Source organism: Rattus norvegicus, chromosome 10, assembly GCF_021556685.1.
Source record: "Rattus norvegicus strain SHRSP/BbbUtx chromosome 10, alternate assembly SHRSP_T2T, whole genome shotgun sequence".
Lineage (NCBI taxonomy): Eukaryota > Metazoa > Chordata > Mammalia > Rodentia > Muridae > Rattus > Rattus norvegicus.
Genome location: NC_141543.1, coordinates 10896927 through 10913969, shown reverse-complemented (window position 1 = coordinate 10913969; position 17043 = coordinate 10896927). Strand labels below are relative to the sequence as shown.

The 17043-nt window shown below is 51.9% G+C and overlaps 1 protein-coding gene and 1 long non-coding RNA gene across 14 annotated transcripts in view; one reads left to right on the top strand and one right to left on the bottom strand.

Annotated features, from left to right (window-relative positions):
- The window catches only part of Clec16a (C-type lectin domain containing 16A), a 195747-nt gene extending 185093 nt beyond the window's left edge, over positions 1–10654 (top strand). For 7 of the 13 annotated variants that reach the window (XM_087570106.1, XM_087570104.1, XM_087570101.1 and 4 more), the window contains one exon: positions 7515–10423. In XM_087570106.1, coding sequence (XP_087426232.1) covers positions 7515–7870 — 356 coding nt within the window. In that variant the 3' untranslated portion in view covers positions 7871–10423. Of the gene's footprint in view, positions 1–3188; positions 3313–7514 lie in introns of all 13 variants that reach the window. The other 6 variants (XM_087570110.1, XM_087570109.1, XM_087570108.1 and 3 more) reach the window with 3 other exon arrangements.
- A 3550-nt stretch (positions 10655–14204) lies between these two features.
- On the bottom strand, positions 14205–16815 carry LOC148002749 (uncharacterized). The gene is made up of 2 exons (XR_015631413.1): positions 16686–16815; positions 14205–15429 (listed from the first exon to the last, which is right to left on the bottom strand). It is a non-coding gene; the product is annotated as an uncharacterized LOC148002749 (long non-coding RNA).
- Between the last annotated feature and the right edge of the window lie 228 nt (positions 16816–17043).

Sequence of the window (17043 nt, the reverse complement as noted above, 5' to 3'; positions counted from 1 at the left end):
GTCCAAATGTGAACCCTAGCCTTGGTGACCCTACAGCCATGTTCTGCCTTCTAAGACAACCCAGCAGAATATGGGACATGGCCCCTGAGCCTTTCTGGGTACCCCAGGGGTATACCATGGACCCAGGTCAGATGTTGCCTTATAGCGTCTTTTATTGGACACAGTTGCCTATGGGCCCAGCTTACCAAGCCTGGGACTCACTTAGTCCAGTTAGCAGATGACTAGGCCTTAAGGGTTCCAGTCAGAGGAAAGCACAGACCCCAGACAGCCACATTCCCCTCTGATTCAGGGCTATCCCAAACTGAGCAGGAGACAGGCAAAGGCCGGGAGGGTTACTTGTGCCTCTGCTTTGTCCTACTAATTGACCTCACTTCCTGTCTGGGTCTGAAAGAGACCCACATGTATCCCCAGGATGGGCATTCTCAGTTTCTTGTGGGGGGCTTTAGCCTGTGCTCCCGGGTATCATTGGTGCAGGTTTCCCATCTTGGTAGGTAGCCTTGAGACTTGACTAAGAAATTCCTCTGCTAGATGGGCCCTTTCCCTGGTTTCCTTCAGGCTTCTCCCTGGTTTCCTTCAGGCTTCTCCCTGGATCTTCCTCACTGTGCTGTCTTTTTCTAGGCAAACGTCTGAAACTCACACAGGTCTGCCTGTGTTCATCCCCCTATCTTGTTGGAAGCAAGTAGAACCCTTGTCCTCACCTCTCTAAAGCTTCCCTGTAACCCCGCCCTTCCGAGCGCAGAAGGGAAGTAGCCTGTCTTTGAGAAACAGCTCCTGTGCCTCATGGCCAAGGCCTCTGGCCAGAAGTGGCTTTAGAGCCTACAGGCCCAGCACAGATTGGGACCACAGCCAGGAGGAAGGATGCCCTTAGTAGTCAGTGTGCCATACCAACAGTGCCTGCTATATCCCCTTTCTGCCGTACAAGCATGTTCCAAGTGACTTTTTAACAAGGGCTCAAATTGGGAGCCCACAGATACCCCAAACTAAGAGAGAGCCCATACTGAATCCCAGACTGATTGGGAACCAGTCAGTGAGTTGTGTGTTCCTGGTCAGCTTTAGCTTATCAAAGCTACACTAAAAGGACTTGAGGTGGCCTGCTCCAGTACCCAGTCAGACTCTGTCTGTTTGCCCATTGCTCCTTCTTGTGTCTTATTTCTTACTTTTTGCGATTAATCTCGCCCTGTTACTCAGACTGGCCCAAGTGATCTTGTTGCCTCTGCCTCTGAGTTCTGAGACTGCGGCCTCTGCCTTGACCCCCTGCTCCACTGCACTTCAACAAAAGTGCTTCTGGGTGGCCAGCGTTCACTGCTTCTTTATCTGTTTACAGGGACCAAGTGGTTCACAGTACACTGAGCTAGATGGCCAGCCTCAGCCCCTGGTGAGAAAAGCAGCTGGGCAACACTGTACTTTTCAGAAGTTGAAATCAAAAGCAGCAGTGTGGGAAGGAGTCAGTGGGCTCCTTGTCAGAACAAAGTGTGGGCCCAGTGCCCTGTGCACCCCGAGGTGCTGCGTGCACATGTATGAGCATGCTCACTCAATGGCATGCCCAGTTGTATGCGCTTACACTCTGTGGAGTTGTATCTCTGAGACAGGCCTTACCATGTAAATCAGTGTAGCCTGGGACTGATGTCCCTACCTCAGCTGTCAGAGCACTGACATAACACTGGCCTGGATGCCTGTTTCCATGGAGCCCTGATGAGGAATTGTTCCTCAGACACTGACCCCATGGTGTACCTTCCATATCTGGCATCCACATGTGCCAGTTTTAGTTTCTTTGTGAGCCTCTTTGAGGCAGAAAACAGAAAGTGTTTGTTGGAAATGATGCCAGAGAGGTCAGGGTGCCCTTGGAAGTGTAAATATCACCCTGTGCACTGCAGCCACTACCCCAAGGGATGACAGGAAAAAGGAAGGGCTGGCTTCTAGCCAAGAATGAGGGCCTCCCTGACCTCCCTCCCCAGGCTCCCTTCCTCCCACATCCTTGATTTTTACACTGAGGTTCCGATAACCTACTCCATAGCCCTTTAAGGGCAGACACTCCAAGGAGGCAGTGTTATCTTTTCTCTGATTTTCTATGCGTGTGTGTGTGTGTGTGTGTGTGTGTGTGTGTGTGTGTGTGTGTGTGTGTGTTTGGTGGTGGTAAAACACACCCAGCATAAAATGGACCCCCCTTGGCATGGTGTTTCTGCATGCTCCCGCTATGCTCGCTCTGTGGCATTACTCTTAGCTCTCCTCTTAGAGTTTGTCTCTGAGACCACGACCCCAAGAACACCGTGAGTCCTTCCTGTTGTTCCTGATCCAGCTTGTGCATTCCCACTTATCTACCAGTGCCTAGTCTCCCCATTTCCTGCTCTGTGCCCTGGTCCTGGTTCCCAAGGTGGGACCTTCTAAGTCATCCCTCTCCCAGATATCACTGTGAGTCTAAGGCAGGTGTCAGCTCCAGCATACAGGATTTACTTAAAACGTGAAGCAGATCTCCACGTCACCCTCCCCAGGATCAGAAATGCTTCGTTCCCTCTGGCCGGGCTCTGAGCCTCTGACCACGCCCCTCCTTCCTGCAGGCATTTCCTCTGAGTTCTCCATCTTTCTGCAGGTCCCAGATAAAACTGAGAGGCAGTTTTGTCCTTTTGTCCCCTGGTTTCTCTGACAAGACCAGAAGTTATCAGTGACCCAAATCTTTGCAACAGGATTAAACTTTCTCTGTCTCTAAATTGCGAGAACGAGAGATTAGAGCCATGTGCTTGCCGGGCATGCACAAGGTCTGAATCCCACCCCCAGTGCCACATAAGCCAAGCCTCGTGGGACATGCCTGTAACCCCAGTGCTCAGGAGGTAGAGGTAGGAGGATCAGAAGTCTGAGGTTCTCCTTGACTACAGAGCAGAGTCTGAGGCCAGCCTTGACTGTGAGACCCTGTCTAAAGAAGAAAAGAAAGAGAGGTTGCATAAATGAACAACTTGTTTCTCAGATCTCCTGACCTTGGCTCGTCTGGGGGACAGCATGGACATGTCCTGTCTACATGGTGGGCTGGCAGTCTGGGTTCTAGCTGAGCGCTAGCCCACTGCAGCCACAGCCCTTCTTCCTTTGCTCTTGCTGATGCTGTGTCCGTCGCTGCTGTGTCCTTTTCTTTTCCACCTCACCTTCGCAGTTCCATTGTTACAGGCTTTCTATGATCTGTCGCTGTGTTTTCCCTCTAGTCAGGAGTGGCAGGAAAGGACGCCGGCGTGTGTTCAGCCTGTCGGAGGCCGACAGTCACGGCGGCCACTGGGTTTAGTGCTTCGACCAACAGCTGTCACGGCAACTCACGCACAATCAAATCAGGCATGTCTCCTTCAGGAGCCCCCACGGGCCCACAGTATTCCTGCCACGTGAAACAGGGTCGGCACGAGCAGGGCGGGCAAGCTGGGCCTAGAGCATGCAATCCAGTTCTCAGCTTCCTTTCCCTAATGTCCTCTGCCAGGCCAGTCCCTCCTGACTTGTACAGTCAGTCAGGCTCAGGAGAGCATCACACCTGTACAGTCAGTCAGTCAGGCTCAGGAGAGCACCACACCTGTACAATCAGGCAGGCAGGCTCAGGAGAACATCACACCTGTACAGTCAGTCAGTCAGGCTCAGGGGGAGCATCACACCTGTACAGTCAGGCAGGCAGGCTCAGGGGAGCATCACACCTGTACAGTCAGTCAGTCAGGCTCAGGAGAGCACCACACCTGTACAGTCAGGCAGGCAGGCTCAGGAGAGCATCACACCTGTACAGTCAGTCAGGCTCAGGGGGAGCATCACACATGTACAGTCAGTCAGTCAGGCTCAGGGGAGCATCACACCTGTACAATCAGTCAGTCAGGCTCAGGAGAGCATCACACATGTACAATCAGTCAGTCAGGCTCAGGGGAGCATCACACATGTACAGTCAGTAGGCTCAGGGGAGCATCACACCTGTATAGTCAGTCAGTCAGGCTCAGGAGAGCATCACACATGTACAGTCAGTCAGGCAGGCTCAGGGGAGCATCACACCTGTACAGTCAGGCAGGCTCAGGAGAGCATCACACATGTACAGTCAGGCTCAGGAGAGCATCACACCTGTACAGTCAGTCAGGCTCAGGAGAGCTTCACATGTACAGTCAGTCAGGCTCAGGAGAGAATCACACTTGTACAGTCAGTCAGGCAGGCTCAGGGGAGCATCACACATGTACAGTCAGTCAGTAGGCTCAGGGGAGCATCACACCTGTACAGTCAGTCAGGCTCAGGAGAGCTTCACATGTACAGTCAAGTCAGTCAGGCTCAGGAGAGCATCACACCTGTACAGTCAGTCAGGCTCCAGAGAGCATCACACCTGTACAGTCAGTCAGGCTCAGGGGAGCATCACACCTGTACAGTCAGTCAGGCTCAGGAGAGCTTCACATGTACAGTCAGTCAGGCTCAGGAGAGCTTCACATGTACAGTCAGTCAGTCAGGCTCAGGAGAGCATCACACATGTACAGTCAGTCAGGCTCAGGGGAGCATCACACCTGTACAGTCATTCAGGCTCGGGAGAGAGTCTCACTTGTACAGTCAGTCAGTCAGGCTCAGGGTAGCCTCTCCAGAGTCAGCCCTGAGCTGGAGGCCATGTCCCATGCGTCCACACAAATCCCTGCAGTTCCACTCACTATCGACTAGGGAATTGAAAGCTTGTAAACGGCAGCCTAGGATGCTTTTCCCAGGCCTTGGCCAAAGCCAAAGAGCAGATGCAGCTGGCATCCAGGCCCAAAGTTTGCTCCTTGGGAGGCGCCATCTTTCCAGTGCCCCCATCACTGTAAGCATCACCAGAAGAAGTAAGCCAGCTCTCCTTGTCAGACCCACTGCTGCTACCATCCTGGGACATTCCCTCATGCTTGCTGACATGTCCATGTGCTGACAGTGTGTTGGCAACAGCCCTCCCCTTGGCTTTCCGTTCCCAGCTGACCTTCGGAGCTTTACATCAGCTTGCTACATGGACCCCTTCCTTCCTTCCTTCCCACAGCTCCTGCCTGCCATTCCAGCCTGTATACAACCAGCCCACATCATTTCTGGTAGCCATCACTGACTTTACACAGACCAGAGAGGTCCTGCCCTAAAGCTGCAGATCACATCTGAGGGGCTCAGCTTCCCAGTATTCTCATAGGCAGAGGCTGGAGGCTCTGGAACCTTCCTGGGTTCACAAGCTCACTATAGCTGCCATTCTTGCTGAGGCCCCCTCTCCCTCCCCGTGCCCAAGTATGCAGCCTTCAGGTCTGGAGGCCTCAGCAGAGCAGAGTTGCCAAAGTCCAGCAAGTCACCTTTAGCAGAGCATGGCCTTTCTGGGCTTTCCCTGCGGCTCCTTTTTTTTTTTTTTTTTCTTTGGTTCTTTTTTTTCCGGAGCTGGGGACTGGACCCTGGGCCTTGCGCTTCCTAGGCAAGCGCTCTACCACTGAGCTAAATCCCCAACCCCTAGGGGTATTTTTTAAAGTGGAAAAAACAGCGCTTTTAACAAAAAGTTGCCACTTTTTTTTTTTTTTTTTGGTTCTTTTTTTTCGGAGCTGGGGACCGAACCCAGGGCCTTGCGCTTCCTAGGTAAGCGCTCTACCACTGAGCTAAATCCCCAGCCCCTAAGTTGCCACTTTTCTAAAGGCAGCCATTCCTGTGTGCGGGGCTGTTGGTTGTTTTGCTTTTGTGATGGATTTGATGGTGGGTTTGACCATGGTCTTCTCACCTTCATAATAATTCTCATCTGCAAAAGCCCCACTAGTGAACCAGGAAAGAGGTAAGAATCCAGGAAGGCAATGTTTCTGCTCTTCAACACCAATGGCAAGACAATGCAGCATGAGTCGTTTCCAAGTTGCCTCGCCGTAACCCCTCATGGAGGAGTTCCCAGGTAGGGTAGGCTCAGACCTGTTCCAGAACTTTGATAGAAGTCACTGTGCTGCTCAGTGCCGCTTGGACACGGAGGTCACGCAAGGTCACAACAGGGGCCTGAGCAGAAGGCCACCCAGCTCCCAAGCATCACTCGTAGATGAGACAAGTCAGGAAGGGGGCAACAGCAGCGTGAGCACAGCAGTCCAGCTCAGCTCACACCTCTGTCCCTTTTTGCACCAATTCTCATTGACACCCACAGCGCCCAAGCAAGGATGGGCTTAGAGCCGCTCCCTGTGGCTTTCTCTACACTGCTTGCTCTCTCCCTCCTCTTTGTAAAGAAAGGACAGCTGGGGAAAGGAGCTCCGTGGTAAACATTTGGCTGGCATTAAGCCTCAGGCCCTGGATTCCATCTCCAGCAGAACAAAAAACAAAATGAAAGCTCTTAGAAGGAACTGACTGGGCCCTTCCATCTTCTCAGAGCCCAGAAGAAAAGAAGGCCCCATGTGCTGGGCGAGCCGCGGGCTCTCCTTCCCCTGTGGCTCCTCCCCTCTCACCATCCCATTCCTCATGTTGCTTGGTATTATTCTGTTCTTCATTCTTCCATCCTCTGGCTCTATGTTTGGTTTGCTTTTCTGTTTTATTTTGGCTTAATTGAGAACACAAAATGAAGTCAACCAGAATAACATTGAACTAAAACTATATCCCATCTGCCCCAAGTCCCTCATACAGCTGAATGATGGCCATCTTCTGCTGAGGCCCCTTAACCCTAGAATCCACACAGATGTGAACGTCCCGCCAAGCTACATTCCTAGCACCTCCTCTCAGGGTCTTAAAGTGCCCAGCCTCTGTAGTGCTAAATGGCTTTTCCCCCACCCCGAGCGCCACGCCACACGTTCCTGACTGACAGCTTTGAAAAGCAAGTGGAGGGGCTGGGGATTTAGCTCAGTGGTAGAGCCCTTACCTAGGAAGCGCAAGGCCCTGGGTTCGGTCCCCAGCTCCGAAAAAAAAGAACCAAAAAAAAAAAAAAAAAGAAAAGCAAGTGGCCTGCACCTATCCACAGTCTAACCAAAGGTCTAATAAAGTACAAAACAAACAAACAACAACAAAATTCTATATCTGTGGAGGCTAGCTCAGTAGTGGCCCTGGGCAAGCCCGTCTGCTTAGTGTGTGCTAGCTTAGTGCCTGCAGAAGGCAGAGGCTCACAGCAGTACAGGATTTTAGAAACTAGAAAGCCCTACCCCCTTTAAAAAAAAACAAATCTGTTGCACTGGATTCCTTGGCAAGTATCCCAGATGCACATCTGGGATAGCCAGGAATTGTGGGTACCCCAACCTGTTTGCTTTCAGTTTCAAGTTCACCATTAGGCGATTGGTCCAGACTCACAAAGCCCGCCCAGGCCAGGTTTCACTTTCAGTATTCACATGTTGATTTCAGACAAGGCCTGAGTTTTTCCCCTGCTGTCACAAGTCAGGCATCCAAGGCCCTGACGCACTACCCCTAGGCCTAAGTTAGATGAGTCTTCTGGGTTCCAACAAGGAGTAGGTGGAACAGGCATACCCCTAATACCAGCAGTCTCCCCACAGGGTTTTCCACCTCGGTACAGTGCAGGAGTGGCAGGAGCCAGATGAGTACATTGTCACTGTAGCTGAGAGCATCTCTCTTTCCTTCCCACCCAGATGCCCCCACAACTCCAGAACAGCCTCAGCCTCACCTAGACCAGTCAGTGATTGGGAATGAAGTAGATGTCAACTCCAAGCCCAGCAAGAACTCGTCAGCCAGGAGCTCTGAAGGGGAGACCATGCACCTGTCCCCCAGCCTCCTCCCCGCCCAGCAGCCCACCATCTCCTTGCTCTACGAGGACACTGCTGACACACTGAGTGTTGAGTCGCTGACCCTTGTCCCCCCCGTCGATCCCCACAGCCTTCGAGCCCTCTCTGGCATCTCCCAGCTCCCCGCAATGGCTGCAGCAGATTCGGAGACCCCAGCTGAGGGTGCTGTAAGCCCAGAGCCTGCGGGCCCCACAGAGCACTGAGTGGGCACCAGAAATCTCCTTTTGTGTGTGTGGCCCGCTGGCAGGGACCCCTGTGCAGTTTGTGACAGCAAGACACACTGGGAACACCCACAATTCTCCACACCCCTGAAAACTGTCCTTTATACCTCTCCCTACAAGACACCAAGCAAGCACTCGTTTGCTCTGACCTCTTGCTGAGCGGACTGGGATCCTAGCGACAGCCTCCTGTGACAGACATGGCATTGGCCACCTCAGAGGGGTCTGGGGCCCTGACCCAAGGGGCAGGACCCACTGGCTCCCTCCTTCAGGCAGCTCCTCTGTTTTCTCTCCCAGTCTGCACAGAAGCGGACAAGGTTACTTTGGATAGAAATCTGTGGAGATGCAAACCTAGGTAAACATCTCTTTGGGCTATTTATTTCTGTTTTGGGAAACAGATGAAGAGATTTATTTTAAAAGAATCTATTTTGGGGGAGGGGCAAAAAAAAAAAAGTCCTCAACCATAAGGCTCGGAGTCACATTAGTGTCAGCTGTGAAGATTCCCATCCTTAGAACTTCTCCATGTTTTTATTCTGAAGTTGTGGGTGTCGCATCCTCCGTCTTCCTGAGTGATTCTTCTTTCTCTCTCCCCAACTCTGCAAGCCTCTGAGATGATGAAGCCTCTCCCTGAAACACGGAGGCACTTTCAAACCAAGTGAGAGACCTGGATATGCTCAGGTTGCATGGGGTGAGGAGGCCAGAAGCCTCTGCTCCCACGTGACCTGATGATTCTGCTCCCTGCTCAGGATGCCACCTTCTCTTCCTTCTCTCTTCCTCCAAGAAAGATCCATTGACAGGAATCAAAGGATTTAAGGCACAGAAAGTCATGCTCAGATGTAATCAGCTTCCCAAGATGCAAGTGGATGCCCAGCTAGGGGCCCAGCTGCAAAACAGGTGACCAAAAGCAGAATCCCACCCTTTCCCACACAATCCTTTCCCTTGCTGCCACCACACAGCTTATTTATGAAAACTCCATATTTCTAGGCATGTGCCAGCAAGGACCAGATCTGTCCCATGTGGCCCCAGCCTTCCTCTGTGTTCACCAGCCAGGTCACCACCCCAGGCTCCATGGCAATGCCCTCTATGGCTCTCCTGTAGATTTGGCCTCACAGTTTCAGTATCCATCAAAGGAGAGATACACGGGTACCCCTCAGACATGTGTCACTGTCTACTCCTCGTTAGACCTTGACACTCTGTTAGCTGATGTCACTGCAAGCCCCAATGCTCAGTCTTCCAAGGGGCCCTGGGAAGGTAGTGATGCCCATGTGTACTGGCTTCTCTGGTCTTTAAAAGCACTCCTGAAACAGAAGGCTGGGTCAGGAAGTGAACCACCCTTGCCACCCCAAAGGCCCTGGCAAAGAAGGGCTGTAGGACACTTAGCCCCTGGGAAGAGAGGAGAGTGATGGCCACGGAGAACTAGAGCTCTCTGGACCCCACAGCCAACCTTGGTTGTTTCTTGCTCATTTGCAGGGAGGGGTAGACAAAGGAGCAGGCTATCCCTGTCTCTAGGACAACTGTACACTACGGGTTTTGAAATGACAGTTGCTAGGGCAGCGTAAACGTTATACAATTCAAGTGACTCTCCCCCCTACAGTGTGGTCTTCAGAGAAAAGCCCATACTGTACAGGTCGCCCCATCCTTCTGTGACTAGCTTCTTTCTTGCCATCCAGAGGTTTCAAGGAAGGGAAAAGATTGCATCCAAGGTGGTCAGCAAACCCTGAGAGGGTAGCTGCTATGTAAAATTCACCAATAACAAGCCTGTCCCCACAGCTGGCTCCCAAAGGGTTCTTGCAGCCAGGAGCCTAAGACATACCTCCAGGTGAGCAAAGATGGACTTCCTATGACCAGAGTTATGACCCATTGCTGATGAAGGGTGGGGTCCTGGAAGAAGCAACAGGACCTCGGGACCCAGAAGGAGGACACTTTCTCACCTAAATCTTGGTGGCAATGGATACAACCCAGTCTTCAGGAGCACTCTGCTAACTTGGCAGCTGTGCTCTCCAGACAGACCTAGCCAGTGAGAACCCACTGAGTCTCAGTAGGACTAAGGGATACCAGGTCCAGTAGTCCCACAGCTCCTGACCTGGAGGTCCCAGAGTCAGCCTCCAAAATCATTGTCCCATCTCCCAGGCCATGCATTCTATGTCTGCCCTGGTCACCCTCCAGTCTGCAACTGCCCCAGGGCAGACTAGCAGAGCTGGCCTCTAAATCCCTCACCCTAGCTTTGATGGTCACCATGGAGACGTACAGTACTGCCTCCTCCTTTTTGGAGTCTTAGGCATGTGGGACACTTCCCACAGGTCAGACTCAGTGTAGCAGTGAGCTCCTTATTTGGTGGAAGTGGTGGAAGAGGCTTCCAGAGCTGACCCCTCTCTGCTGCTCTACCCACCCAGACAGTTGCATTGCCAGAAGCTGGCTGGCTGCATCCTAAGGATGGTACTGGCTTTCTCTGTGGCCTCTGAAATGCTGTTGTACATAAGGCGTGGGTAAACCAAGTCTGATCTTTTGTAGATGCAATAAATATATTTCACACAGTCACAATGGGCAGAAGGTTAAATGTTTCTTCCCTCCCTCAGAGCTGAAGCTGTGAGGAAAAAGGGGGGAGAGGGGGGCAAGGAGGCTGAGCTGGGAGGGTCCGGCCAGGGAAGTGCCTGCGCCTGCCAGCAGGACTCATACTCTGTGGGGACTGAACCTGAGGGGAGGAATGAAAGCTAGAACTTTCTTGTAATTTGAAACTTGGCAATAAAAAGCAAAACCAATGGCCCAGGAGTGAGGCCTGCTGTTCCTTGGCACCATGGTGGAGGCTATGCTACAGGGAGGGTCATCAAATGCCTTGACCTGTCAACATTGCTCAGCTGGGATACAGAGCTAGAGACCCCACTGACGTCCTCAGCTCTGCTGTGGCAGTTCCGGGAGCAGCCCTATTTGGGAAGGGCCTCCTCATGAAGGGGGACAGGATCTTGGGTTGCTCTGCCTCAACTCCTTCAAGCCTGGTGCTCTACACATATGCTATGGGCTGGTGTGCCCCTGCCTGTCAGGATAAGGGCAGGAAGCCACTGTATTGTGGCTTCAGAGACCCAGGGACCAGGATAGGCTTCCCACCAGTGATCACAGTGCCTGCACACACCAATGTGGAAATCCCCAGGCCTAGAATCACAGGGTTCTTTATAACTTCTGCTCCAGCTTGAACCTATCCCAGAAATGCCTAGGGCCCTAAGAGTCTTGAGAGCAAAGCCAGAAGCTGGGCACTCTCGACCTCATACTTAGTCTCTGCAGGAGAAATAAGCCCAGCCCTGTGACTGATGGCCAGCAGAGCCTACTTCCCCTTCTGGACTGTGGTTGTTTTAATTCCTTGGAAGTCCAGCCATGATGTCTGGGCCTGGGAAGGCACTGAGGTTCTTTGAGGGGGTTGGAGTCTGCTCACCACTGGCCATCAGCCTCTTTCCCCCACAGCAGCTCCGCTTGGCTCTGTGGACATGTAGCCTCAATCTGTAGGAAGAACTTGCTGGAAGGATGTCGGGGAGAGGGGGGAAGGAGTACAGGGGGTCCTGGGGGAGCCAGTGGTGGCCTCGGGATGGCAGAGGCCAGAAACAATAGTTGCCGGGGGAGGGGGGGGCTCTCAGCTATCTCCCTGCCTATCCTGGATCTCCAAGTCCAGCACCAAGGCCTCTAGTATAGAGACCCAGAGGAGGGTCCGGGAGCCCTACCTCGTGCCATCCCCTATTATGAATGAGAAGAGAGGGGGATCTGAAATCTGCATGGCAGATATGCTCAGGTCCTCAGGCTAGGACAGGAAGGAAAGGCTGAAGCAGCACTTCCCAGACTTAATGCATGTTAGAATCATCTGGAACTCAAGTCCTAAACTAGACGCACACACCCCAGTCCTAGTCATCAGTATGCAGTAGCCACACTGAGAGCCCTTAGCACTGGCTGGGCCCAGAGGTAGCCTAGAACCCACCTTACATGGGGGTGTGGCTGGCACTGGTTGTTTCCTGCTACCAGCACCACCCAGTCTCCCAGCCTCCCTCAGACCCACAGCAGCCCTGCTTTGGGCATGTGGGCACTTGTATGTCTTGGTAGCTTCAGTCTAGAAAGGGAATTTACTATAAGTAAATGCAGGAAGGTAGCCTCAAAGTTGGAGGACTTAGGTGACTCCTAGTCAGTCATGAAAGCTCTGTGTGTGTGTGTGTGTGTGTGTGTGTGAGAGAGAGAGAGAGAGAGAGAGAGAGAGAGAGAGAGAGAGAGAGGGAGGGAGGGAGAGAGAGAGAGAGAGAGAGAGGGAGGGAGAGAGGGAGAGAGAGAGAGAGAGGGAGAGAGAACTAACATGCATTTATGTGAAAGGTGGAAGCCAGAGGTCAACCATGGTAATCATTCCTCAGGTCATTCTCCTGTTGTTGGTTTTGTTTGTTTGTTTGCTGTTTTGTTTTGAGACAAAACTCTGCCTCTTTGCCTAGCGTTCACTGGTTTGGCTAGATTGCATGGCTGGCAGCAAACTCCAGGAATCCTCTCTCTACCACTCCAGTGTCACCTTACCCTAATCACCTTTTTTTAAAATATAAAAATGTGGGTCCTGAGCACTGAGCCCAGGTTTTCATGTTTGCAAACCAAGCACTTATTCCCTGACCCTTTATGAATTGATCCTCTCTGGAATCTGTTACCATGGAAAATTGACTAATCTCAAGCAGCACTTCCCTGTGGCTGGTGTAGTGGCTGGGGGCCAGGCACTTTCCATTCTTCTGTTGTGTCCCCACAGTGTGACAGATCTGCCCACTACAGACAGGAGGGGCAGGTAAGGGCAGTTGGCAGCATCCCGACTGCCCAAAATCTAAGTCCTTCACTGGAGGGGAAGACCGAGTCCCAAACAGCTAGGTAAGGAAAGCCCCTTCTGCCTTTGTGTGCTTTTTCTCAGCTATTCAGGACACTAGGAAAAAACCCTCTGGGCCTAATGTGCTTTTCTCCAGAGGAAGGTGAGTTTGGCATCACATGACACTTGGGGTTTCCCAGGATTTCACTCAGGGGTACATGATGTCCGATAGGAAGCTTACATGCCTCATTCTCCCCCAGGCTGGCCATCATGTCCCAGCCTTGCCCTATTCGTGGTTCTCTTTCAGACTACCACTGACTTACCCACAGCTAGAGCCCATAACCATTAAAGCATTAGGTTACCAGGTTCTGCCCTCGGCCTAGCACCTGGGCCCTGTCCCCCCCTCTGATTGCCCCACCCTCGTTCTCAGCCTCCCTTCTGCTAGCAGCTGCACTCAGATACAGACACCAGTGTGCTAGACTCAGCTTCTCAACGTACTATATGGAAATTGGAGGTCAAACCTAGACTAGAGGACCCTGCACTGCCACGGCGCCAGGCTATGCTCACATGCTCCCAGCAGGATGCAGGGCCCACAAGTTCAGGCTCAGCTCAGCTGGCACCTTCTGGAAGGCCAGAGAGACCCTAGTCCATGCCTCTCCCAGATTCTCATGCTCTGCCAGCCTCAATGTCCTGATGGCTGACTCACCAGGCTCTCGCTCCATTGTCACATGGCCCTGGGTCTCCATGCCTCATCATCCTTCCTTTTCCTAAAGACATCAGTCATGGGATGAGGACCCACCCTGATCCAGGGTGACCTCACAAAATCCTCAGCCTGCTGACATCTGCAAAGACCACAGGTGCCAGAGACTAGAGCACAGACTCACTTCCTTAGACAGTCATGGTTAAATTTGCCGATGTGCCCGGAAATGAACAATACCACAGAAGCTCCAAGCAAACCCCGAGAACAAGCCGTTGGAGTGCCAGAGGTTGTGCTTGCATTGGGATTTTATTGGTTTTTGGTGGTATGTGGTGTGTGTGTGTGTGTGTGTGTGTGTGTGTGTGTGTGTTTGTGTGGTTTTGGGTATACTTGTGTAAGTGTATGCACATGTGTTTCTGCAAATGGAGACCACCAGATAACCTCAGGCACTATTCCTCAGTGTCTTAGTCAGGGTTACTCTTCCTGGAGAGGAAAGGGTTCATTCAGGTTACACTTCCACATCATAGTTTATCATCAAAGGAAGTCAGGACAGAAACTCAAGTGGGGCAGGAACCTGGAGAGAGGAGCTGACGAAGAGGCCCTGAGAGCCGCTCGATGGCTTGTTTATCATTGCTTGTTCAACCTGCTTTCTTATAGAACCCAGGGCCACCAGCCCAAGGACGGAGAGCACCACCCAAATAGGCTAGGCTGTACCCCTCTCCTTCAATCGCTAGTTAAGAGAATGACTGTAGCTTGTGTCAAGTTGACATTGAACAAGCCAGCACACTCAGATTCTGTCCACCGTGAGGGTTGTTCTGTTGGTTGGTTGGTTTTTCAAGACAGGGTCTCTCCATGTACTCTTGACTGTCCTGGAACGTACTCTGTAGACCAGGCTAGCCCTGAGAGATCCGTCTGCTTTTCCCTGTTGTGTGCTTGGATTAAAGGTGTGTGCCGCCATTGCCCAGCCCACCGCGATTCTTTGAGACAGAGACTCTCACTGGCCAAAGTCTCACCAATTAGATGAGACTGGCCAGCCAGCAAGCAGCAAGCCCCTGAAATTCTTGTTTCTCTGCTGCTCCACAGCTGAGGCTATAAGTGCACACTACTGTGTCCACATCAGTATGCCTAGGGTTTCTCTGTATAGCTCTGACTATCCGGGAACTCAGAGACCTGCCTGCCTCTTCCTTCCACGTGCTGGGACTAAAGTTGTGCACCACCACTGCCCAGCTCCCAGTTTTTTCCTTTTTATTTGTTTACTTGTGTTCCTAGAACTCAGATTCTCCTGTGTGTAAGGCAAGCACTTTACCAGCTGAGCCAGCCACCCCTGGCCCCCAGCCCTCATGTCTTTGTTTTTTATTTTTTGGGTTTTTTTTTATGTTTGGGGGGTTTTATTTGTTTTGTTTTGTTTTGGTTGTTTGGTTTTTGTTTGTTTGTTTTGTTTGGTTGTTGGGCTTTTTTGGTTCTTTGGGGGTTGTTTTTTTGTTTGTTTGTTGGAGTTTTCTTGGTTCTTTGGGGGGGTTGTTTTTTTGTTTTGGTTTGTTTTGGTTGGTTGGTTTTTTGGGGGGATTTAAGGTTGTTTTTTTTTTGTTTTGTTTTGTTTCGTTTTGAGAGGGTCTCACTGTCTGGCCCAGGCTGGTCTTGTACTCTAGATTATCTTTCCCCCCATCCTGTGACAAGATCACAGCTGTGCACCCTCCTCCAAACCCCACCTATTTAACTCAGATTTAACCAAGTTCTGTGACTTGTCCCCTCTGTTAAAGGGACTCCATGTTGAGACAGGCTGTGAGCACCTCACCAAGACTTTTCTCTTGGATGGGAACATCAGGGTGATAACAGAAAAGAACCAGGTCATATGGGACCCCACTAGATCTGTTTGTGGTCTAAGACGTTGGCTCAGGGCTGCAAGATACGAGACACTGCTGACATCGCACGCAGGTTCCAGGGTGACATGAGCTATGGATTTCTTGTCAGCGCTCCTCCAACAGAGCCCGCCAGTTCTGCTCGGCTGTGGGTGACCAGAGCCTGCTGTGTGGCACTCTGTACCTGGAAGATGAATGGACAAGGGCTTTGACTGGGTCCTAAGTTCTCAAGTGTCTTAATGCCCACAGCCCAGCTTTTGGTCTCACCCACTTAGATTAATAGTGGTGTTTTCTAGGCCTTCCCCTGCTCAGCCAACAACTGCTAGAAGAATTTTCTAGCGGTTTGCAGGGAAGGTGCACTGAAAAGCTTTCCTTAAAGACTGTTTGTTCCCCCAACCATACCCGATAAGGTAGCAGTACTAACTCCACATAACCAGTGCAGCTTTGCCCACACAGAAGTCTCCATGGCCCTGAGTAAGTGGCTAAGTCTCGAAGATCAGCTTCCTCGGCGGAGGGCAGGACCCTCCCTGACATGTCCTTTGGTGAAGTGGGGCTAGGTCAGTTCCCAGGCTAGCTAGCACCTTAACCTAGAACCAGCTAGAATCACATAGGGTTTGCAGGATTCCTGCTGCCACTCAGGCCTGTTATCCCAGGTCCTCGGGTGCCAAGACAAAGAATCACTGGTGCAAGGCCAGCCTGGGTAACTGAGCAGGACCCTGTCTCAGAAGAAAAGTAAAACAGGGCTGGAAATGCAGCTCGTGGGTAAAGCACTTGCCTAGCATGCCTTCCCTGAACTCCATTCCCAACACTGCAGAGGAAGAGCAGAAGGAGGAAGAGGAGCAGGGGGAGGAGGGGGAGGTACTCCTGTTGGGGTCACATTCAGATGAGCCCCAGAACTTTTAAATCTCTGAAAGAATCCTGTGGTCCAGGCAGACTCTCAAGCGTAACCACCCTTCCTCATCCCACCCCCACCTGCCGGGGTCACGAGCAGCAGCCGAGCTGGTGTCCTGTAGGTGTAACTAACTGGACTGGGTTACAAGCTGCTCGGATTTCTGCTCTGGTTTTACTTTACTGCGGGAGGACTCGAGAAGAGACGAACACTTGACGAGAGGATGAGCTAGGGGGTCACCCAAGTCCTCTAGGGCCAAAGTGAGTGCAGAGCAATAGGGACATCGGTGACCTCAGTCTCGGGCACTTTAGCTTGGATCTATGTTACCACAGCAGCTCTCCCGGGCATCCGGAGTACAGGCCCCACGGCCCTTCAGTCAGTAAGTGTCCTATCTGACTGCACATGTGTCAGCCTCTTGCTGGGAAACCACTCAGAGATGCAGCAGACAAGCAGAGGCCCCTGCCCACCTTAGCAGCCCCAGGGCCACCATCCTGGCCCCTCCCACCCCTCCCTGTGTCACCTGAGACCCCAGTCCGTGTCTACCCCAGTACCTTGCCACCTGCTTTCTTCCTCCTCATCCGTCTGCCCGCCTCCCTCTCTGGTCACAGATCTGTGTCACCTTCCAGCTGAACCCTGGAGGCCCTGTGGGGAGGCCCTGCTCTCCTCTGTCACAGGACACCTGTTTTACTTCCTGGCACAGCGTACCTCAAAGGGTTTTTGGGTTTGGGGGGTTTTGTTGTTGTTTGGGTTTTTTGGTTTTTGGGTTTTTTGTTTGTTTTGTTTTTTGGTTTGTTTGTTTGTTTGTTTGTTTGTTTGTTTGTTTTGGTTTTTTTTTTGACAGCATTTGGAGTCCCATTATTTTGTGACATAGGATCTCAAAAGACAGGGCACAGCCACTCTGGTTCATGA